General features: G+C 32.0%; 3 protein-coding genes across 10 annotated transcripts in view; 1 reads left to right on the top strand and 2 right to left on the bottom strand.

Annotated features, from left to right (window-relative positions):
* The first annotated feature begins 759 nt into the window (after positions 1-759).
* LOC106061419 (U6 snRNA-associated Sm-like protein LSm1) lies at positions 760-13,390 on the top strand. Of its 2 annotated transcripts, none has more exons than XM_056044257.1 (5): positions 760-983; positions 9,116-9,212; positions 11,076-11,144; positions 11,494-11,609; positions 12,621-13,390. In XM_056044257.1, the coding sequence occupies exons 2-5, from the start codon at positions 9,167-9,169 to the stop codon at positions 12,783-12,785; spliced, it is 396 nt and encodes a 131-aa protein (XP_055900232.1). In that variant the 5' UTR covers positions 760-983; positions 9,116-9,166; the 3' UTR covers positions 12,786-13,390. The 2 variants fall into 2 exon arrangements, with proteins under 2 accessions (XP_055900232.1, XP_055900237.1); XM_056044262.1 differs by having other exon boundaries at positions 760-991.
* A 1,936-nt stretch (positions 13,391-15,326) lies between these two features.
* On the bottom strand, positions 15,327-24,232 carry LOC106061420 (hydroxylysine kinase-like). Of its 6 annotated transcripts, none has more exons than XM_056044169.1 (6): positions 24,108-24,232; positions 18,598-18,805; positions 17,947-18,066; positions 17,580-17,719; positions 16,495-16,678; positions 15,327-15,897 (listed from the first exon to the last, which is right to left on the bottom strand). In XM_056044169.1, the coding sequence occupies exons 2-6, from the start codon at positions 18,803-18,805 to the stop codon at positions 15,389-15,391; spliced, it is 1,161 nt and encodes a 386-aa protein (XP_055900144.1). In that variant the 5' UTR covers positions 24,108-24,232; the 3' UTR covers positions 15,327-15,388. The 6 variants fall into 6 exon arrangements, with proteins under 6 accessions (XP_055900144.1, XP_055900153.1, XP_013075018.2 ...); XM_056044178.1 differs by lacking the exon at positions 24,108-24,232 and adding an exon at positions 19,593-19,934; XM_013219564.2 differs by lacking the exon at positions 24,108-24,232 and adding an exon at positions 19,533-19,933.
* Positions 24,172-24,900, bottom strand: part of LOC106061422 (cytosol aminopeptidase-like) — a 28,117-nt gene continuing 27,388 nt past the window's right edge. For both annotated transcript variants that reach the window (XM_013219568.2, XM_013219567.2), the window contains exon 14: positions 24,172-24,538. In XM_013219568.2, coding sequence (XP_013075022.2) covers positions 24,480-24,538 — 59 coding nt within the window. In that variant the 3' untranslated portion in view covers positions 24,172-24,479. The remainder of the gene's footprint in view (positions 24,539-24,900) is intronic.

Below are 24,900 nucleotides of genomic sequence, written 5' to 3'. Positions count from 1 at the left end.
ATTACAATCTGAAGATATATCTGAGAAATCTCTTGCAGGCTTTGCGGCATATGTAAGAATGATGGTAGGCATAATTCTAACCTTGGACCATAATATATATTTATCATAGAAAAAGCACTTTTCATATAAAGTTCATATTCTCTCTGTCCCCACTCACCCCACCCCATTCCCTCATCCTCTTTCCACACTATGTGTGTGTTTGTTTAAACATATGTTTTTGTTATTTACTTCTTTTTTTTTTCGTTAAATAGCCCTATTGACATTACAATATTCTTTTGGGGTATTCTCTTATCTTATATAATACAGACGTTACTTCAAAAAAGAAGATGATTACGTCCTACGCGTCATGCATTTAGTCATGCATATTAACCAATGACTTAAATTCTGCCAAGTCACTGGTTTTCCTGGCTAGCTCAGGCAACCCATTCCATGCTCTAATAGCACTAGGGAAGAAGGAGTATTTGTACAAATTTGTCCTAGCATACGGGACGAGGAATGTGCCTTTATCTTTGTGTCTTTCAGAGTATTTTATTAAATTTCTCAATCTTGTTTACATTACTTAGAGAACAATTGTAACTACTACTTTTCCAACAATGTAATTATGAGATAAGTTGACAATGTTCTGTTTTTTCTAAAACTTCTATGTATTTTGTGATTTTTGAAGTGAAACCCTAATACTTGTTTCTTTTTACACCCAATAAGTGGATGATCCCTAATGATTTTTCTTAACGCTATTTAGCAATTTTGAGGTTTCTATTTTATAAGAGTTCCACTAACTGAACTGATTAGCCGACAATATAACAATTTAATCTATAGAGTAGATGAGTAGATCTATTCTATAGACTACAATTGTACTATAGAAGATCTAGAGATCTACGTAATACTATAGACTTCTAGATCTAGATATCGTAGGCAACTCTACTTGTCTAGAATTAGATAAGCAAAGATTTTTTACTTACAGATGTCCTAAATTATAGATCTAGGTCTCTAGGTAAATAGTTAAAATAGGCTATTAGATACTACTCGACTACTACGGCTATAGATTCTAGTAGTAGAATAGTTAAATAGTAGCATAGATGATAGGCATAGTCAGTGATAGTCATAGGCCAGCATAGCCTATAGTAATAGTCACTAATAGTGGCTATAGTCGCCTATAGGTTGTTTATCATATGAATGACCAACCTCAACCTCGTATTTAGATCTACTCTAGATCTAGATTCTACTAACTCTAGACTTACACTACAATGATACAATCATATTAATCATAACATTAACAATGTCTAACGTCTACATACTCTATGATTCTTATAATAATAATCTTAGTATGATCTAAATCTAGATTCTACTAAATTCTAGATCTATAAAAAAAAAAAACTAGACTCTATGTATATAGATCTAGATCTAGAATTAGAATATTCTAGAATCATGATCAGTAGAGCTGGTGTATTAAGAAGAACATTAAGACCTTTCTGTTTAAAACTTTTTTAGATTAAACTGTCATTTTAGCTCTCGTGTTTTTGTTTGTAATGTTGTTACAGCGCCTTGAGCCTACATTTTCTTTGTTAACAGCGCTTTATAAATAAAATGATTATTATTATAATTATATATAAGGGTATCTGGAAATTTAGGCACCGGATATTTAGGCACCCGGAAATTTAGGCACCCGGATAATTAGGCACCCGGAAATTTAGGCACCGGATAATTAGGCACTTTTTGACAAGGCGGAAAATTAGGCACCGGATAATTAGGCACTCTTTAATTAGCGACCTTAATTTTGAAAGTAGTTTTAAAATGTTAACGTATATGTTATCCTTAGGCTATGGGCTATTGGTGACGTTATCAAAAAAATAGCATTTATAACGATTCTAACTGAATTTTCATGATATAAAAGAAAAACTGACAAAACGAGGAAAAAAATGACAATCGTGAGAATGTGTGGAAAAAAATAACTCCGGATTAATAGTCATTATAAAATATAGACCTCACAGTATTCAGGGAAGGGGAGGTAGAGTTGATTCTCTTCTCATTGCTTCCTGACCTTAGCCCATCCCCCTTTACGCACTCCCACTAAAGGAGAGGATTTGTGGCGGGTAGATGTTGAACTAGGTCGTGAAAATGACGCAATGAGTCTCAAGGCTACACACTGGAGTACAGGGCAGGGTACAGCATTGAACATAACTGCTAAAATGGAAGTCTGGAGAAAATTGTCTTCTTATAGTGGGAATTGAAATGAGCAGGGTGGATTTGCGCGCGTTACTTATAGGAATTAAATATGTTGATAAACTAAAGTAGTATACATTTTTTATAATACCATTAATATCTATTATCAACACTCCTTCTTTTATATTGTTAATGGGTAACCCCTTTAGGAAGATCTATTGTGTGAGTGTATAGGTGTGTTACGTCCTTCAAATGTGGTAATTAACTTTTATTGAATATAGGCCTATATGTAAATTTATGTAATATAATATTTATATAAATAGCAATGGAAATCGCAAAACGGCTAGAAATTACGATAAAATATAATGTTTTGAAAATTTAAAAAAAGTTTATGGAAAAGACAGATGAGTTAAAAATTTAAATATAATTTTTTTTTGGAATATTGGTCTCTTATTAATACTTATTCTGCTTATAGAAGATTGTTGATGTTCCAATTTAACCCCACCTTCTCTATCATAAACCAAATATATTTACTACAATTGTCGAGAAGGTATGATTCCTCCATTCCTTTTGTGTTCAGTAGGCCTACCTTATACAATTATTTTTTTCTTCAGAATGAAAAAAAAAAAAAACAACAAAAAAGGTTTCATACACTCATTATTAAACACACACACACACACATATTAAAAAAAAAAAAAAAAAAAAACACTCGTTTCCCTAACTTTCAAAACTGCCAATGAAATTTAACTATCTTCATTTCCCTTATATATATTATTATTTTTATTACTGTTCTTATTATTATGATGGTTTTAACAGAAATGTGTCTACCAAAGTTTTTGGAAGGCCTCTAAAATATAATCCCCAGACTTCCATTTGAACACCTTTGTGTTTCCATACCCTTTAGTCCAGTGTGTAGCCTTCAGATTCACTACGTAACTTTTACGACTAAGTTTACATCTACCTGCGAGAAATCCACTCATTTAAGTGAGAGTGTGTGCGCCCCTCGCCCCGCCCATCCCATTTTAAGAGTACGACCCCTCCCTTTTCCACAAGCAGAGGGCGATTGCGATTATATTTATCACCAACACTCCCCGACATAATAACAATATTTTATAATACTTTTTAATCCTAAGTATTTACATTAGTAACTAAATATTTACACAATTTGCATAATCATCAATTTAAAAAGACTCACCAGTCAACCTTAGTGGTTGGTGATGGACGGAAGCAATGAGCGGAGTATCATCTCTACCAACCCTCCCCTGAATCCTGTGATGTCTATATTATATACTCAGGAGTCTTTTGTTTCCACACATTCTCATGATTGTCATTTTTTCCCATTTTGTTTCAACTTTTCTTTAGCTAGAATCGTTATAGTTGCTATTTTTTTATAACGTCACCGATAGCCCATAGCCTAAGGATAACATATACGTTAACATTTTAAAACTACTTTCAAAATTAAGGTCGCTAATTAAAGAGTGCCTAATTATCCGGTGCCTAATTTTCCGCCTTGTCAAAAAGTGCCTAATTATCCGGTGCCTAAATTTCCGGGTGCCTAAATATCCGGTGCCTAAATATCCGTAAATACGTGGTGCCTAAATATCCGGTGCCTAAATTTCCTAAATTCATATATAAGAATAATAGATCTAGGTACTATGACTATATATCTAATCTATAGCCAGTATGCAGCAGTATAGGCAAGGTATTTAACCGTTAAGTATACTATAAATAAGTATTTATTTTTTAGGCCTATAAGTAGTATAAGTTAACCATACACTTACCTTAATTTGACTTAAACATACAGATGTAAATTTTTAGAATTCTAAAGATTCTATATAATGATAATCTAGACACTAGATCTATAGATCTGAAAGACACAAAGATAAAGCACATTCCTTGTCCCATAGCGTGGAAGCTAGTGTGGAAAGCATGGTCGAGAGGCCAAGTGCACTTGAACTTGGCTTGGCTACCTAGAAGGGGGCTCTAGGTTCGAAACCTGATTTGGGCAGAGTTGTGTTTACTGAGCGCCTAAAGGCAGCACGGAAAACCAACTCCTAGATACCCCCTCCCCCCCACTGGTCCACAAATAAGATTGGACCAAAAGCGCTCTGAGCATGCTATAAGCATGAAAGTAGCAGCTATAATAATAATATGCTAGGACAAATGTGTGCAAATACTCCTTCTTCCCTAGTGCTATTAGAGTTAGAGCATGGAATGGGTTGCCTGAGCTAGCCAGGAAAACCAGTGACTTGGCAGAATTTAAGTCATTGGTTATTAATATGTATGACTAAATGCATGACGCGTAGGACGTAATCATCTTTTTTGAACTAACGTCTGTATTATATAAGATAAGATAGATAATAGTAATAGAGTCTAGTATACTTAGTTTACTTAGACATTAGACATTACTGACATATCATCAGGGGCGTAACTAGGGATTTGGGGGCCCGGGGGGATTGACCTCTTTAGGGGCCCCTTGCATTTTGACATTCGACATATGACATGAGATAATGTACGCAAAAATAAATAAGCCACTAAAAAAAATTGGTTCAATATATCAGTAAACTTAACAAAAAGTAATCATCAAGACTCTTAATGAATAATACCGTTGTTTATTAGTTAAATATTGCAGAAGTGACAAATCTAAATTGATATTGCTTCACGTCGTGCATTCTGTGCAGCAAAGACATCTATAACATCAACTACATCAATACTTTCTAGTATTTGTAACTTCACTGACATTAAAATTATGATAAGCCTTTCTTGCGTCATTGTGCTCCTGAAATAGTTTTTGATGAACTTGATCTTTGAGAATGATCTCTCACATGACATAATGGAAGTGGCCTGAGTTAGCGGTATTCGGTATTGCGAGCTTTCATTTGATAAAAATTTATTACATAGACGAAAGTAGGCCTATTTTCTAATAAAAAAAAAATAATTTTGACATTATGCTTATTCCTACCCAGACTAGGCCCGCGCGATCCGTTTCGCATAGGGCCCCACAAATGCTAGGGCCGGCCCTGCTAGTAGATATCACTCTTAAGAACTTGAAAAGGAAGGGTGTGATAATAACTTCAAAAGGAAGGATGTGTTAATATTATATATTACGTCATTATTTTTTATTTATGTTTTGTGTGAAAGCAAAAGGATTAGATGGAAATAAAAAGAGAGTTTCCATTGAATAGAGGAAAGATGAATAAAGGGGTAATAACTCGAGAGTGAAGTTTAATTCTGAAATTCTAGACGCCAAACCCGAATAATGGACAATTTTAGCATTATTAAGAATAACTTTTAGATCTGTTATACTCGATTCTGTAAATTTTGCTTCAAGGTTAATTAGTGTAGCCATATAATACTTGCCATTTAGCTCTATTATTTGTAAAGGTAACAAGATACCTGGAATTCGCTGTATATCATGCAGTTTTATTCGTGGCAACAAAGTTTAAAATGTAGGACTAATGTTTTTAAAAAAATTTGATCTCTGTGGGAAAAAAATATTTTTAAAATGTCAACAAAGTCAACGTACTGATAGACCTAGATCTAGTCTTTGTGATAAATTTAATCCATAAATGTTGAAAAAAAGACACCCGTTGACACTATTTGTCAATCAAATATATTAATTTATGTATTTACAAATAAATTTCGGACACCCATTTGGTGGGGGCCCCCCCTAGGTGGGGGCCCAGGGGGATTTTAAAATTATCCCCACCCATCCCCCCCCCCCCTTAGTTACGCCACTGCATATCATTAGTAATTAGTACATTTTATTATTTTATTTATTATTAAATTATATATTCTTTAGAAATTATATTTATAGATCTATTCTATTTCTCAGTTGAGTATGAGACATTTAATATTAGATAATAGATCTATAGTTAAATTCTAGTTTGTCTAGATTATATTATAATTATATGATTATAGATATACTAGTCACTAGACTTCTAAAGACTAATATTAGAGTATTAGACCCTTATTCTAGATCTATTATAATTTATATATAAATGTAGATATCTATATCTAATAAACTAATACGTATTATATTAGTTATAATAATAATTAAATATTTATATTATATATATACATCTTCTATAAAATCTATCTAGGTCTAGGGCGACTACAATCTAGGTGGCTAGGGACAGGGTTCTAGACTCTAGATCTTAATTTATAGTCTAGAGTAGGCCTATAGCACTATAGCCGATTACTATAGAGTATAGAGCAGTGTTTCTCAAACTGTGTGCCGCCAAAGATTTGCAGGTGTGCCGCGGGAGGTTTCAGGCTCTTCAGGTTATGGAATTGTCCACTATACATATATTATTATAATGACTCAAATGTAGGCCACCTTAGCAGACGCACAGCAGTTCTTGAATTGGTAGCGATAATAATAAGCGATGTGTTTCATGTTAATTATTTATGTGTATGCTAATCATAACAAATTATCAATTCGCATTAATTATTTAACATAATTATTTATGTGTATGCTAATCATAACAAATTATCAATTCGCATTATTCATTGTTATCCATGGAGAAATATGTTAGCAAGAATGAAACTGCGAAAGCGTTAAATGAAAAGCAAAGAACCAAACGAAGGTACAAAGAAGACTACATCGGATATGGTTTCATATCTTCTGGACCTGAAGATTCTCCATTGCCTTTCTGTATGATCTGCAATGCAACTCTGTCGAATGAGGTGCTTGTTCCAATCAAATTGAAGAGACACTTGGAAACAAAACATCCAGCTGTAGAAGCGCAACCGTAGGAATACTTGGAAAACATCAGGGCTCAACAAAATAAACAAGCTAAGAAACTTACGAACTACCTAAGCTGCCAAAAAAGGGATTGATTGCAAGTTATAAGGTTGCTCAGCTATTAGCAAAACGCAAGAAAGCACACACAGAGGCTGAATCAGTCATTGCTCCATCTTTAGCAAAGTTTATCCTTGGACCCGATGCCGCCAAAAAAGTTTTTAAAAATTCCTTTGTCAAATGATACTATCTCGCGCAGAATTGAAGACTTATCGTCAGATTTACAAGATCAAATCTGCGAACACTTCGACGTGACTGACGATGAAGTTTCTCTGCTGTGTTCTCGTCAAGTTGATGAATCTGCTGACGTTAGCGGCAAAGCCCAGCTGCTAGCTTTTATTCGGTTCATAAAGGATGAAAAATGTGCCAACGAATTCTTATTTTGCAAAGACTTACCAACTACAACCAAAGGCGAAGATATTTTCAAAGTGGTGAACGAAAACATTTTGCTATTCAAACTACAGTGGAAAAACTGTGTCAGTGTTTGCACCGATGGCTGTCCTTCCATGCGGGTGAATAGAAAAGGATTCGTCACTCTTGTGCGTCAAGAAAATCCAAATGTATTAGTTGTTCACTGCATGATCCACAGAGAAGCTCTTGCCTTCAAATCTTTGCCGAAAGATTTGATGTCTGCTCTGGATCAAGTGATTGAAGTTGTAAACTTCATCAAATCTCGACCGCTTGTATCCTGACTTTTCTCAGAGCTTTGTGAAGCAATGGATTCAGACTACAAATGTCTCCTGTATCACACCAACGTTCGTTGGCTCTCCAGGGAGAAAGTGTTAAAGCGTGTCGTCCAACTCAAGGCTGAGCTGATTTCATTCTTGGAGGCTGAAAAAAAAATACTTTGGATTTTCTATTCATGACGAGATCTGGTGGGTTAAGGTCTTCATTGAATTAAAGTCTTCAAGGACCATCGAAACAATCATCACTGCATCCTCAAAACTGAAGTCATTTGGTGAAAAATTACCTTTGTGGCAAAGTAAGATCTCGAAAGGAGTTTTCAACTGCTTTCCTACTTACAATGAGTGTGCTTCAAATAAAGAAATCACCCCCAAAATTCTGGACACTTTGAAACACCTGCAGTCAGCATTGCAGGAATCATTTCCAACAGTTGGAAGTAATGATTATGGATGGGTCAGCTATCCATTTGGAAACAATGAAGCTACAAATCTGACAACTGAAGAAGCAGAGCAGCTCATTGATTTAAAAAACGATGCAGTTCTAAAGTCAAGTTTTGCTGAGAAAAGCCTGGATGTGTTTTGGATTTCAATCAACAAGTTGTATCCTGCTATCAGTTTAAAAGCAATCAAAATAATTCTTCCATTTGCATCTTCATGGTTTTGTGAGTTTGGATTTTTAGCACTGACTGAAATCAAGTCTAAGAAAAGAAAGAGACTTCTTACAATAGACGATGAAATGCGAGTTTGTTTGTTGACTCTGGAGCCTCAATTAGATCGCATTTGCTCTCAAAAACAGGCACAACCTTCACATTAAATGTAATACTTAAAAACAGGTAAAATCTTTTTTTCTTTTTATTATGAAACAACTGTTGCTCTTCATGGTGTGCCGCGAAAGTTTTTTAGTTTTTTACTGTGCCGCCAGACAAAAAAGTTTGAGAAACACTGGTATAGAGGCAGTGTATTAAGTTTACTGAGTACACTAGCAATATAGAATTTAGATTTTACAAAATTAAATATATAGATTGAGATGTCTCTACTTTAGACTCAAGTTGTTTTTTAAAAGTCACAAAAATTAACTATAAATAGAGTCTAATAATAATATATTATATATATTCTTAAATCTAATTTTAAAAGTTAATATTCTTAATTTAAAATTCTATTTTGACTACTCAACTATTCTTGAATCTGTTTAGATCTAGATCTAGTATCTATAGTTATAATTCTAGTCTCAATAATAATTGTTTAATATCTTACTTAAATTATAATATCATCATCTTGACTGACTTGACTCATCTCTCTAGAATCTAGAAACTATTAATTAGAACCTTTTTTTTTCCTAGTCTTACTTATAGATGATCTACTGATAGTCATATACTTTGACCTGCTGTCGTAAGTCAGATTGAGTCTTTGACTCAGAATATCACTATACCATATTTATGTTTTGGCTGTGTTTTTATTCCACACCCAGACATTCACTGATTCAGTTGACTTGAGTTTCATTGGAAACAGTTGAAACACAATGAATTATTTACCAGGCACTGCAAGCTTGGTTGAAGAAATTGATAGTAAGTTTGTTATTGTTCCCTTTTTTTTTTTATAGATTCTAGGTCTAGCTCTACATATCTATTGTTAGGATATATAGGTTGCAATAAAAGGAATTTAGCACATGTATACAAGTTAGGATTCATTTTTGTTTATTTAGTGTGTGGGTTTTACATAGCGACAATAACATCGTAATAATAAAAAGAAACTATAGTTAGATATGAAATACAAACAGTTCATAAATTTGCGCTTTTGAAGGCAATCAAGACTCAAGTTTGATAATCGAGAAGTTTTTGGACTTAGTTATTTATAGATGGATCCTCTTCATGAATCATTAACATATTTGTTTGTCTCATTTCATGTTGGCCTTTCGCATGCATTCAGTTGGAAGTTCTAAGTAGTTGTTACCTCCACCTGAACATGATATATTATATTTATATCATATATATATTTATAGAGTGTTTTAAAATTAAATTTTAAGGCTAGAATAAGATAAGTTATTTTTATATAAGGCTGCATACTATCTCAAGACTGTCTTGTCATGTGGTATCTTTATAATGTGTTTTGGATTATGGTCTTGATAGCCCCTGGTTCAAACCCTGCCCGCTGTCTGCAGGAGGTTTGGGCATGGACATAATAATCTTCTTTTCTAAAGAAACATATTCAACAAGATTGACCTTAGTGAAGGTTAAACATGTCAGAGCAAATCACTAAACAGAAGATGTAATCAAACAAAACATTACTCCTGTATGGTTGTGAAAGTTGGACACTGAACGCTGAAGCTGAAAGAAGAATTCAAGCCTTTGAGAGTAAAGTACTGTTAATAGTCAACACTTTGAAGAACTCCTCAATACTGTGAAGAGACAAAACTAAGTTGGTTTGGTCATATTGTAAGACGTGACTCACTGTTTTAAGTCATACTTCAAGGCACAGTGAAAGGAGCATAAAGAAAGGGTCATCCAAAGAAAAGCTGGCTGGACTATGTAAAATAATGAACTTGCCTCTGTCTTGATATCCTGCTAAGAACAGCTGCTGACTGGGGAGGGATTAGGTTACAGCACACCTACCAGGAGAGTATAAAGAGAGGAAGCACTATTCCATACAGCTCTAACAGGGCTCTATGGAAAAGTAGTCCTTCCTGTCCTTACTCATTTGGGAGTTCCAACAAGGGAAAAACAAACCTGAATAGAATTTCCAAAGAAATAGGATTTCAAGTTTTAAACTAAGTATAAAAAAAGAAAAGTAGAGATAGCTAACTTTCAATTCAAGCTCTAAATAAGGTATATCTTGGCAGCTGTTCATCGAGCTAGCTTTCAATTCAAGCTCTAAATAAGGTATATCTTGGCAGCTGTTCATCGAGCTAGCTTTCAATTCAAGCTCTAAATAAGGTATATCTTGGCAGCTGTTCATCGAGCTAGCTTTCAATTCAAGCTCTAAATAAGGTATATCTTGGCAGCTGTTCATCGAGCTAGCTTTCAATTCAAGCTCTAAATAAGGTATATCTTGGCAGCTGTTCATCGGAAGAATGGTCCTTTCATTGCAGTTGAACACATTTGAAAAAATTTCATAAATGAATCAAATTCATACTAATCTAACCTAACGAATTTGTGTAGCTTCTCATTTAAAAGAGTATTTTTATGACCATCGTAGAGAGAATGTCATGAATTAGATTTTGAATTATTTTTAATTGGAATGTGAGTGTTGAGTTTTAGGCCATTCCCAAGTCTTGTGCTCATGGATCTATTGGAAATAATGAAGACAGATGATCTATTCATTGGTCTATAACACTTACTGTAAATATTTTGATTTTTAGGTCTCCAAAAGAAACTTGTTAAATTTTTTTTTATATAAACTTTTTAAATAAATTACTTTTTACTTTGTTTCAGAAAAATTATTAGTGGTTCTAAGAGATGGGCGAACGCTCATTGGTTATTTAAGAACTATTGACCAGTTTGGTAAGTAAAGTTATTTCAAATTTACATTTAGCTAATACCTCATATAAAGGTATTATTCTGTTTTGTAACTAATCTATTAGATACTTACTTTAGTCAACTTCAAGTTTCAATATTTTTTTTTTTTTTTTTTTCTTCTTATGTTTGACCTACTTCGTCTTGACATTTTTAAAATCAAAATAATTTTAAAAAGAATTAAATGATTGAACTGTTACAATACAATGATCCAATATTTTTTTGAAAATTCTTTCTGTGTTTGCTTAGCTGAAATGGTGTTAGGACATTTTAATCTGTTTAGCAATACTCTCAAATAGTGCATGCAATTCTAAAATGTTTACACATTTGTTTTAAGCCAATTTAGTTCTGCACCGTACTATTGAAAGGATTCATGTTGGCAAAAAGTATGGAGATATTCCTCGGGGCATCTTTATTGTTCGTGGAGAAAATGTTGTGTTACTTGGAGAAGTAGTAAGTGTGTTTTCTTTAGTGCTATACAATTTTAACAAATCTACCAGTGTTGACAAATAAAAGGTTGTTTAGCTAACTAAGCATGCTTTTTTTGTCAGATTAAGTTAACATTTGTGTAGATTGTATTGAACTAGATGATATTAATAATTTAAATTATTTTAGTGCTTTTAACAAACGTGTAACCTCAAACCCTTTTTAAAAATACTAGATACAAATTTGACTCCTAGATAAAAAGTATAAATGTCAATGAAAGTAAACTTCTTGGTGCTCTACTTGAAAGTTAAGAAATTGTTTGATGGAGAAGTGAGTTATTTAAATATTGCCCTGAATCATAAGTTAATTAATATTGAAGAAATCTGTATCATTGACTCATTCACTCTTCAACTGAGTAAAACTAAATCTAATTCCAGTTCTAAAACTCATTCAAAGAAAACCGCCAAACTTTGCACAAACAAGGCATCTATCAATTAAGAGGATTATTGTCACGCTCAACTGCACATCTCATCTAGCAACCATGTTAATCAGGATCAATTAGGGATAGATGTTGGTCTGGAAGATCTGGATTGTGTCCTGTTCACAAATGCGCTGGTACTGGTCAGTGGGAATAAAATATTCCAAAGAAAGTTTAAAGAAAAAAAAGTCAAGATAGTGTTAGCATCTAGAAAAATCTCTTTGGAGACTATAAAAAGAAAATGAAGCAAAATATTGGGGTCATTAGTTATTGATAGCAGTCAGTAGTTATCAGTCATTTTCATAGTTCATTGTTTAACTCTTTCTCTCCTAACTGACGATACCAGCATTGATTCCACCAGATTATGGTAAATAATTACGGAGAGAAAGAATTAAGTTAGTGCTAAAAACTTGCAGCTACAACTCTCAAAACTAAATAAAACAGCATTTCTCAAAGATCCGGTTTTGGGTGCATTTTTGCTCTACATATCAACATGCTTGAGCCTTAAAGTATAAAAGTTTCTTTTGTCTTTGTGAATTGTAATTTTTTTTTTTTAACAGGATCTTGAAAATGAACACAATCTTCCTTTGGAACAAGTCAACATTGACACTATATTGGAACTACAGAGAGAACAGCAGTTGGAAAGAGAGGCAGAGCAAGAACGTAAGAAGAAAGCCATGGCAGAAAGAGGTATTCACATAGATCAGACCATCGATGACTTTTGATAGCCTTGTATCATGTGTATTATGTCATAAAGTGGCTACTCTAAAATAAACTATTATAGGCCCTAATGCTAACAATTTGAGTTTAATCAATAGCTTTTTGGAACAGTATTTAAAAAAAGAAAAAACTTATTAAAAACAAGTTCAAATGTTTTGTAATAAAAACAAAAACTTATTGGATGTTTTTTGTGTTTCAAATTAAAAATATTCAAATGAGCGCTTATTTTGTTTTAAAAAAATCATAAATATGATTTTCAGTAATTTGTTTTAGTAAACTTTTTTTTATAACAATTAAATTGTATCATATTTATTACATCTTCTTTCTAATGTCTTACACATTTTAGACATTTCAGATTTGTGTACATAATTATACATGTAAATTACTTTACATTTACATGCATTGTATGTAAATTCAATTTGTTCATTTTTTTTTAAATATTAAATCTTATTGCGGATCAATTTACTACTTTTTTTTTAAAGTATTTTTCTAAGAAAAAAAATATTTGAGAAATGTGTAACTGAAAAAAATAAATCTAGCAATAGGCATTTTCTTGAATATATATACATATTCTTGTTTACATTTCCTTGCATTTGTTGTCATAATTATGAAAACTTTTAATATTTGCAATAAAAGAAATATGTAAAGAAAATTGCAAATGTTATTTGAAAATTAAAAAGTTGTTTCACAATTAATTATATGGTATTCTTTCCATTTGTTTCTTTCTTTAAAAATAATAGCTTGAGACTTTTTTTTTTAATCAGACTGTAAACTTTGGTTCCATTGTTTAAGTTGATCTGGGCCTAGGATAATACTTTATTATTAACTAGACATATGTTACCCGCGACCCGCGGGTCTTTATTTGCGCATTACTTTCGATATAGTCACTGAGAGTGTTTTGTAAACAATTAAACGAAATAATAATGTAATAAGTAAAGCAAATGTGTCAATGTAAAAATAGTGTGAATGAAGCTATCAAATCGAAATAGCTAATAGGCTTAAATCCATTTTTTAAAATTAAAACATTTGCTTTTGAATAATCTAGTGGATTGGATTTAGATGTATGTTAAACGTAGCTAATGATCCTTTCACGTTATTTCTGTTTCGCTACGAAAATAAAATTAGTTTTGAGAAAATGGGTTTACCCGAAGGAAGTCGATACATTCTTATCTATTAAAAACGAAAAGAGCGATAGCTTTGTTAAATGAATGGGATTATAAAGTGAACAATTAAACGAAATAATGTTTAGTACGCGATTCATGAATGAATATAGATCTAGGCCTATATCAACTCGGCTTCGCAGCTTTCGTAAACGAATGTAGCTTTAGAAAACCAAATTTGAATGTTTATTTGATCAAAATATGAAATGAATGGACTTTAATTAATATGTTTATGTGTTAAAGTATAAAACTATCTGTTCGAAGAGAATTTTTATCATCTTAGAGTTGAATTAGAGTTTTAGATCTAGGGATGGGATTATAAAGTAAACAATTAAACGAATAAATATTTAGTACGCGATTCATTACGGAATTGTCTAATGAAAGAATGTTCGTCAGGAAATCTGTAATCACAGATATAAGGAACTAATTAATGTAAAAAATGCTTTTGAAACACAAAATTGAAGGTTAATTTTATTATATAATGAAATCAATGAATCTTCTTTTGTCTTTTCATGTGTCAAAGTAAAAAACTATCTGCGCAAAGTGTATTTCTTAAAATTAGATCTAGGTCTAAATCCTTCCTATCTTTTCTTATGTCAACATTGTAGACATGGCCTAGATCCATAAAATACTATAGCTGTAATAGAGTCGGACAACTTTATTTTTTTTGAGGGTCTTAAGTTTGTTTTAGGGCTACAATGCATACACTACGGTCTAAGTTGGTACCCAAGGAACATTCCTGCCTAGTTTTATCAAGATTGGTCAAGCGGTTTTGATGTCTATAAGTAACATACATACATACATACATACATACCCCTCACATTCTACTTTATAATATAGATATCAGGGAGTAACTAATTTTTTAAAATTAACTGAGGAAGCTGCTTAATTGGTTGTGTTATAAATAAATTTGTGGTAGAAAACTAATTTTCACTGAAGAGTGGGTAACCAATGTAAACATTTGTAAGGGGAGGATTTCAATGTTGAGTGATAAATTGTGGAAACAACCTGCTAATGGAATATAACGTATGGAATAATTAAAAGTATTTATGCTTGAGGCAGTGTTTACCATTAATGGGAATTTAGAACCAGATTTAAAAGTACTGGTTATGTTTATTAGTTAGTTATTTAGGATTATAATTAAAGAAGTGTTTTAATTTATTAATGAGTGTGCATGCTTACAATTTGAAGTGCACTGATGATGTGGCAGTGCATGCAAAAAGCATTAAAATAGAATGGATGTAATTGAAATAATATGAAAAACTATTGTAAGAAAACAATATAAGACTATAAGCTCAAGATCAATCTTTGTTCACATGTTAGTTATGTAATAGCTTTGGATATTACAAAAATCAAATTTAAATAGAAAAACAATAATTTAAAACATTTTTTTTTTTAAATTATCTTTAATTCAAGATTGCAGTTCACAATGTTAAATGTTAATTGCTTTAACTTAAGTGATTTGGAACATTTAGTAGTTGCAGTAGTGTAGAATCAGACATCTGCCACAGTGTATTTAATAAAGGCCAAGCTCTGGAAGCATGAGTTAGTATATACCTATTACTGGGATCTTCAGAGAAAGTAAAGTAACCCATCACAATGGACTGTACCAGCCGAGCACAGATACACAGCCTCAGGTGTTGTAGCTCTATCTGGGATACTGTTATATGTGACAAGTAACCTGCTAGGACATGGCCAGCTGCTGCAGTTGGAGATAGGTTGTGCTGGTTTAACATCACATAAGTCATGGCTATGGCTATTTCAAAAATGTAAAGAGAATATGTAGTATCGCCAAAGTCTATGATTCCAGAAATATTATAACCTTTGCCTTCATCTTGACACTTGGTAGCCATTGAAGTAAAGCTATTTGCAGGTGAGCTGTATTGCTCCTCTATGGGAAAATGACTGTTTTCACTGACTATTATATTGCACTCGTTAAAATCACCATGAATCAAACCTGAAATGCATAATTTGAAATAAGTAATTTTTGTAAATTGAATATAGAATGAATGATTCAAGAGTTATTTCCATGAATCAATGCAAATAAACTCCCAGTATTCCTCCCTAAGTTTTTGTTTTCCCCTCAAATTTTTGTTTTGAAAATTTTTTAAAATCCTTTCTGCCAGGAGTTAGTTTTGTGATTCAAACTATCACTACTCACAACACTTCTTGATAACTATTGAAATGTTTCTAAAAAATTTATGTATATATGTAATTTTATTCATCTACTACAATGATTTATTAATGCAACCCTCACAGTAAAGGAATTTTTTTAATGCTCGTATTTTCTTCTATCTTTAAGACATACGGTAGCTTAAAAATTAATAATGAAACCTGACCACAAGAGAATTTCATAAAAATGAATCACGGTAATAAACAAAACAACTAAATATGCAATTTCATTGTATTAATTTGAGGAAATGAAATACATATATATTGCAAATGCTAACAACTTTAGTTGTATAATAATTATGAATTTTAAAAAATGTGCTTCTCTTACACCTAACAAATCATTATAGATCTAGCTGAGGATAAGTACACTAAACACATTTACCTTTAGAAAACATATGTTGACAAGTTAAAATTTGAGTCTCAAATTGTTCAATAACTTCTATGACCACACTTTTCATCTCTGAACTTGTTACTGAATGAACTTTACTTCGTAAATTTGGAATCTCTGACATGTTCCATTTTCTTTTCATTTTGCCCACTTGTGGCTTGTCTACAAGACAAAAATCCTGAAGTAAACAATGGTTGTTAGCACCTAATTATACTAATATATTTACAGATTTTTATTGTTTTATAAATTAATCAAATTATAGAAACTAGAATCTTATGTAGTATTAGTATTACTTATTACGAAATATTATTTTCATAAAAATAAACAAATTAAAGAATTTGTATACTGATTTCCAGATCAGGCCATTCTCCATAAAGTTTTTCTTCTATAGGAGGGATTTGGGGCTAGTGTCTTGTTTGGGCCTCTAGGTAGACTATGCAGCTTTGAAAGACATGGTCAACATTCTCTGGTGAGATGCTCCACAAGTGCAAGTTTCACAGTCCCGGCTTTTAGTTACCAGAACATATGTTGTCTCATTCTGTTGTGTTTGGTTCTGGGGCGAAAAATTTGATCATTTCAGCATAGCTTACAATAGGCATCGTTTTTCTTGACATTGGAATGAGACCTGGTCAATTTATTCTACTCTCTATCATTTTCTTCATTTCTTCTGGCTAGAGAGGAATTTTTATTCCTTTGTTCATTCTCTCGGGCCAAATGAATATCAAGTCACATTTTTGAAGTTCTATTTTCATAAAATATAAAAGTTGGCGAAAAGTTGTTTTTTGTTCAGAGTTGATTAAAAAAAACTTGTTATTATTACACTAAGTACCTAGCTTCAAATTCTTTATTTGTTTTGTTATAAATGTTTTGGACACTCCTTCAGAAATGAAGATTGTTATTTTCTAGCCCAGCTAAGCCTCCTGCAGTGCATACCACATGAACATGCAGTCATCCGATATATTTAAAGCATTAATGTTGGTACCAATACAGTGTCATATTAGCCAGTCTTAGTCTACTTCTAATCCCAACCTCAACCCTAAATTCTAATACCTTCAAGACTAATTCCATTCTTATACTACCTTCAAGACTATGTCCATTCTTCCTGCAAACCAACCAATTTGGAAGCAGATGTTAAGTGTAAGCTTGACATGATCTAAAGGAAGCCCAGGAAGAAAAGTAAACAAACGTACAATAAAGTTGGATGTGCTCTCTGTACCATCTGGAAAACAAAGAGTTCAACAGTCATTTCCTTTTTATCACGTTTACTGATAATTACAAGGAATTGTTATATACTTTAGTCTTTATACTCCATGCATTTGATAATATAATAATTAATTTTGTTTTAGTTGCATTATAGATTATCCAAATCAAGAGCTACTTCTTTCATCCTAATTAATTTTTTTTACAATACAAACTGATGAAAGAAGTATATATATATATATTTACTTTGGTTTTTCCTTGCTGGTAATGACATAAGTTTTAAAAGCTGACCATCTTTGCATGGTATAACTCCAGGTGTAGGGTATCCAACATTCTTCATGTGTAACATTATTTGAGTTTGTAATTCTGAAGTAATGAGCAAATATTTTAGTAATTAAAATTATGGTATAATTCTATACAGAGAAGAAGAGGAGACTGTGTCTCGTATTCTTTTTGACTGCCCCAGACTTGATGATCACTGTCTCGACAGGTCTGGGAAACCAAAAATTCTCAACATGTATGGTGACATTTATGCTCTACACAAAACAGCAGGGTTTCTGTCTAGGGCATTTGCAAGAGAGGATTTGAGCCTCTCAAGCCCTCATTCAAATGGAGTTTGATGATGATGATGATGATAAAATAATTGAATTTTTTTTTTGTTTCTTTTTTTAGAAATAATAACAGTACCCTGGTTCTTTGTTAGTCATTTGTACTTATGTTTACAATTCTGACCCCTCACAACACAGCAAATATACTGGTATTACACAAGTGATGATAATTATAGTCTCATCCTGGTATCTTATCATCTCTTTAAAGTCAAAGGAGCTATGTGGATGTGTGCATACTAAATAGTGTTAAGAAAAAAAACAAAAAAAAAACTATGAAATAAATACTGACCAATGATATCTGGATTCTGTGAATCTAAAGAGTTAAGAATTTTCAAGACATATCCATGGGTGGTATTGTCAGATACCACAGAGACATCTTGGACATAGAAATTGTGGTCATCATAACTAGTCAGTTCTTGAACAACTTTAACATTGAGATTGTATACTTTTGTAACTATGTCTGGAACATCAGCTGCAGTTACAGTAGAGCGATACATCTGGAAACAGTTTTGAAAATGGTTAGATAAAATTGCATAATATTGTACATTGACTCCAAACATCAAGCATCTTGGGTTGCTATTTATTTATTTTTTTATTTAAACCATAGTTAAAATATTCAAAAACAGACTCGCAAGTAAGAACTGATATTAATTGCTATAATGGAAAGAATTTGAAAACATCTTTTGTACAATAAAGGCAAAATATAAGTACAATTAAAGGTATGCATAGTCTAATTTAAAACTGATCAAAGCTTACAAATAGGATTTATAGGAACTTCTATATTGCAGAGATAACTTGAAAGAAAAGTGATTTTAAAATGACTTTTAAAAAAATCGAAATAATACCAACAGTAGGCTACAACCATTTGCAACCATAATAATTATTAATAAGCCTTTCGGTACATTTACGCTTTCTACTTGAATGTCTATATTTTGTGAATTGACTTATCAACCTTGTTTTTGCGTCAATTCAGTAAGCTATATAGATCTTGTTAGCTGAAATAGTCTTATATTAAATAAGAATAGGTAATTAGCTTAGCCTAAAAGAAATATAGATTTTAATTAACTTGGCCTAAATCGATAATCAAGTAGCCTATAGTTTAAAAGAACAATTTAAAGTTATTATTCAATAATAATTTATTGTATGTATTAAATTGTATTATATCTAGGTCTAAATAAAATGTTGCTGAGGAAAGAGTATCTTAAAATAATAACATAGGCCTACCTGTCTTGGCCTAGTAGCTATATATATACCACAATCACAAGATAAAGTAAGCCAGCCTACTTGAAGTTTATAGACTTTGATATGTCACTGTAGCGCGATCTATGCGTTGATAGACCCTATAGTCTGAGTGCACTTGATCCATTAACGATAACCCCATGGTACAGGCATAGCGTATGATTTTTTTTTTTTTTTTTTTACCTACTCACATTGTTTAGATTTAGAAAGCCTTCAGGACAGAAGACTCAAAAGTAAAGTAGCAATTATACATAAAACACTGAACCATAATCTTCAAATACAAAATTTAATAAAATACTCTGAATGACACAAAGATAAAGGCACATTCCTCGTCCCATATGCTAGGACAAATTTGTACAAATACTCCTTCTTCCCTAGTGCTATTAGAGCATGGAATGTGTTGCCTGAGCTAGCCCGGAAAACCAGTGACTTGGCAGAATTTAAGTCATTGGTTAATAATATGCATGACTGACGTAATCATCTTCTTTTTTGAAGTAACGTCATATTATATAAGAAGAAGATACACAAGAATATGCCTATGTGGATAGTAGGCATATTACAATGTATCCTAAAGAAATGAAAATCACAAACTCACGTTCAGAACAGAGAATAATGTGAATATATAGGCGTAATAGCACGTAGGCCTACATATAATACCTAGATGTCTGTATCTATTAGACTCACATAGGCATAATATGGGCGCTTCAGGATTTTTTTGCAGGCGGGTGCAAATTAATTGCGACCTATGGCTTATAATCGTAGCTTTAACTTTCTTATTAATTTCTGGTTACGCAGATTATTAAAGAAAAGTGATGATTTAGTGCCCCCATACTTATGCGATATTAATTTAAGTGCACTGTAAAAACTTGTTTCATGAAATTTATTTTTAAAAAAAATTAAAAAAAATGAGCATGTGTAGGCCTACACGTTGTTAAGTTTTTTCGTGCCTCCCTGCTGTCGATCAAACAAAAACTACAATAACGTCGACTGTGCATAGCTACCGAAACTGTCTATAACTTTACTGATGAATGGCTTCTTGTCGCAACAGACACACTTCAAGTTCCAGCTCTTGCATTGTATAAGGAAGAAGACAAAACAACTCTTAATAAGCCTATTCTAGTTTAGTGCAATAACAGCTTATCCTTGCAACTGTACTTCAATGGAAGAACAACTGGTTAAGATGATATACTTTCAAGAAGTTAATTGATTTGAAGGTGCTAAAGATTGTCTAACGTTTGGCTACTTAGAATTCAGAAAGGGAAAGATGGGGTGCACGTACATGGTCCACACCAATTCCGGATAAACCCAGGGTAGTTTTTGTTTGGTATATTGTACAAAGTGTAAGACAAATTTCTTTATGGATAAAAAGATTATTATTAACAGTAGTAGTTTTATTATTAGTCTAATACAATAACTTTTCCTTACAACTGTAGCCTACTTCAGTGGAAGCACTACAGTTGCTACTTAAAAGAAATTAATGGATATGAAGGTGTACAGATTGTCTATAATTGGGTTAATCAGAATTCAGAGGAGTGCACGTGCACGACCTTGCACCACCACCACCTCCTGCGGGCGCCCATGCACATAGGACTTAGTGCATATAGTGAGATTTGTGTTGTGTGCATGTGAAGAAGAAGAAAGGGGGGTGGGGGGTAATGCACAAACCTAACTGACGCACTCAAATTATAGATGTTCGATTCGCTTACAAAATTTGGCTAGTAGACGATATATATCCTACTTTGTACACTGGCAGTGTACGTTTTTCAAAAACTTTTATAAAAAAAACTATTAAAGTTTTTTCTATTTTTTCTTTTGTTTTCGTTTAAGAACATAATATGTTTGTCTACATTTTGCCACTGCTGTTTGACTTTTACAATTGCGTTTTATTATTTTATTGTGCTTGAAAGTGACAACATTGTCAAAAATTGAAAAAAATGAAACCAATTTGGAAAATATAAGTAATAACACATTTATATAAATATTTTCAAATAAAACTAATTGATTTAAAAACATAAAGTATCCTAGTATTATAATTAATTAATAGATTTAACATTTATAGCATGGTCTATTGTACTATTCAAATTTTAATTTTTTGTAACGTACACTCCCAGTGTACATGGCAGGATATGAGATATGCCACTGTAGGAATCAATTACTGATATATGAATCAAAATAGATCAATAGATCAAGACTTCATTTAGAACATAGATTTGCTTGTTTTAATCAATATTATCATATATTATTGCTATACAACATATATACCCTTATAATTGCAAATTATAGAACTAATTATGATGATTATAAGGTTATTATTTGAAAACATATAAACAATAATATAATAATTCCTTTTATATATTTTCTTTTGTTTTGTTTTATTTTACTTCATACAGTTCTCCTAGGCTATAGTATTTTAACTGACTGCTTAGAAAAATATTTTTCCCATTAGCAAATTATAATTCTATTGATGTATGGTTATGTGAAAAAAAAATTTAATAATAATTATAGAAATTTATAATATTTTTTTAGGGTCGCAAGTAAATATTAACAGTTCACAATGTCATCATTAAGAATCAAGATGAGAACCTGATATCTAATAGTAAATAAATGAATTAGACAAAAGCATGATTTTAGTTTCAGTGACATTAGAATCTTATAATTTGTTATTAGGTCCTTGTGTTATATCATAACATAATATGTTTACCTCTAAGACACCGTTATTTATTATGTATACTTATTTTTACAATTTAGTCACAATTTAGTATAGCTAATTAGCAGAGCTAATATCACAAGGGAATTGAGTCTATAGACTTTATCAAAGCTAACAAACTTGAAAATGCCAAAATTATGACTGCGACCCAATGAAAAGAATTAGAAAAAAAAATGGAATTTATGATTATTACATAACTGATAAGCATATGAATATACGAATATACGAGCATATAAAGTATGTTTGGTTCAACCGCACTTCAAATATTAAAATCTTTGCTATTGTATTATTATTTGTTGTTGTAAAAAAATATATCTGGATAGTAGGCTACTGGTTAGTACCAGATAATGTTGTAAGCTACATTTGAAGCCTATTTTTTACTATATTGTTATAATTTTTTAGTAAAAAAAAAAGCATTAAAATATACTTTTTTTTTGCATTAAATTGCTTAATTTGTGCGTTTTTCAATGTTATAACTAATCTGTTTTCACTTAAAGATTGTAAAAAAAAATTATTTTTTTTTTATATAGGCCTAATGTTCCTCAAGGGGCCACTTCCTGCTACGTACACTGCCAGTGTACATCTCACAGAATCGTTACTACATGGAATTTGATATTTAATAGAAAATTTATATTTAATGCAGTTATAAAGTTTTGGGGGTTAACAGTACTTAAGTCTATAAGTATAGAATGTCCCCGATCCTAAAACTAGGCTTACGTCTGGTTTTTCTCTTTCTAATAAAATTGTAAAATCTGCTGATTTATTCAGAGTTTTGGAAGTTTATTACTAGGGTTTTAAATTGCATTGGTATTGATGCTTTAGTACGTTTATAATAGCCTACTAGACTAGCGTATTGCTTTGTAAAACGGGATTCTTTGTCAACTGGTATTGTATCTGCATTTCCAGTTAAGTCTACTGAACACAGCACATTAAGATGTCTACGAGAAAGCTAAGCTAAAAGTTCAAACATAACACAGCACATAAAGATATCTACGAGAAAGCTAAGCTAAAAGTTCAAACATAACACAGCACATAAAGATGTCTCACGAGAAAGCTATGCTAAAAGTTCAAACATAACACAGCACATAAAGATGTCTCACGAGAAAGCTATGCTAAAAGTTCAAACATAACACAGCACATAAAGATGTCTCACGAGAAAGCTATGCTAAAAGTTCAAACATAACACAGCACATAAAGATGTCTCACGAGAAAGCTATGCTAAAAGTTCAAACATAACACAGCACATAAAGATATCTACGAGAAAGCTATGCTAAAAGCTCCAACATAACACAGCACATAAAGATGTCTACGAGAAAGCTATGCTAAAAGTTCAAACATAACACAGCACATAAAGATGTCTACAAGAAAGCTATGCTAAAAGTTCAAACATAACACAGCACATAAAGATGTCTACAAGAAAGCTATGCTAAAAGCTCGAATGGTAGGCCTTATTATTTTCTCTGCCCTTAGTCCTAGTATAAGACTATCTCGAGTCGAGGAAGTGTTGTGCCATGCGTTCTTTTCCACCTTCCTTTGAAAAAGATGGTCAACTAGTCTTAAGAATCACATATAGGACTATATTTTATTGATTTTGACAATGTTGAGTTTTTGTTTAAGAGGAGGTATCCCTGAAAATCTTATTTTTGTTATTTCTGAAGCTAGGCCTTTGAAATTTGTTATGGTAACATATAACGAAATTCTAAAAACAGATGACCCTAACATGATCTGCCCTTTAGATCGCAAGGTCTGAAAAGGGAACCTTTAAATGTTGAGCTTACCACATGGCTGTTTTGTTTGCAGTTAATACTACAATGCACAGTGAACAATTAAGTAATAAAACGTTATATTTTCACCTTCAGCCATGAAGAAGTTTCTTTCTTTTCATTGTTGAAGAAACTAAAAGAAAATATCAACACATTTGTCACCTTTTATAATTTATTTGTTTCATCATGAACAGCAACAAATAAGTGAATGTAACAGTTGAGTAGGCTACATTCATTGTAAGCATGTGTAGGCTGAATAATGTTGATTACATAAATAAAACAACAGTTAACAAACTTTGTATACCATAAAATCTTGAATACAACAATAGACATGACATGAAAGGCAAATCTGGGTCATTAGCTAAGACTACATTCTCAGATGACTATCACAACTACATTAAACTATTTCAAATGGCTCAACATGAAATTCTTTCACAATGAACTTCCCTAGAAGAACAAGACTCAAGCCTGCTGCTTGCTTAGGCTTTCCAAGAACTGGAACAAAGTTCTAGTTGGTCGTCCTGGTGAATTGAAAAAACAATACATTTTAATGGAGTACAATAAGTATCAGACATGTAATAAACAAAGCTTAAATTATATTTATAGGACACTTTTCTTCTAAAATCTCAGATACTAAATTGTAAAAGTCCCAGACCAAGATATGACCTAATTAAACAATTGTGACACTAATGTATTACTGTTTATCAACTATATCAAATATATTTCATATGTTTAAGAACTTAATTTTTTTTTTTTTTTGTGCCTTCTATTGATAAGACGTTCTAAAAGTAGAAGTAACCCTAAGGACATTATTTCATCCCCTTGCAAACTAACCAGGAAAATTGGTTCTTAGTTTTAATAATTCAAACTGGGAATCTCCATA

Source organism: Biomphalaria glabrata, chromosome 1 (genome assembly GCF_947242115.1).
Source record: "Biomphalaria glabrata chromosome 1, xgBioGlab47.1, whole genome shotgun sequence".
In the NCBI taxonomy this organism is placed as follows: Eukaryota; Metazoa; Mollusca; class Gastropoda; family Planorbidae; genus Biomphalaria; species Biomphalaria glabrata.
This window is presented reverse-complemented; position numbering and strand designations above follow the sequence as displayed.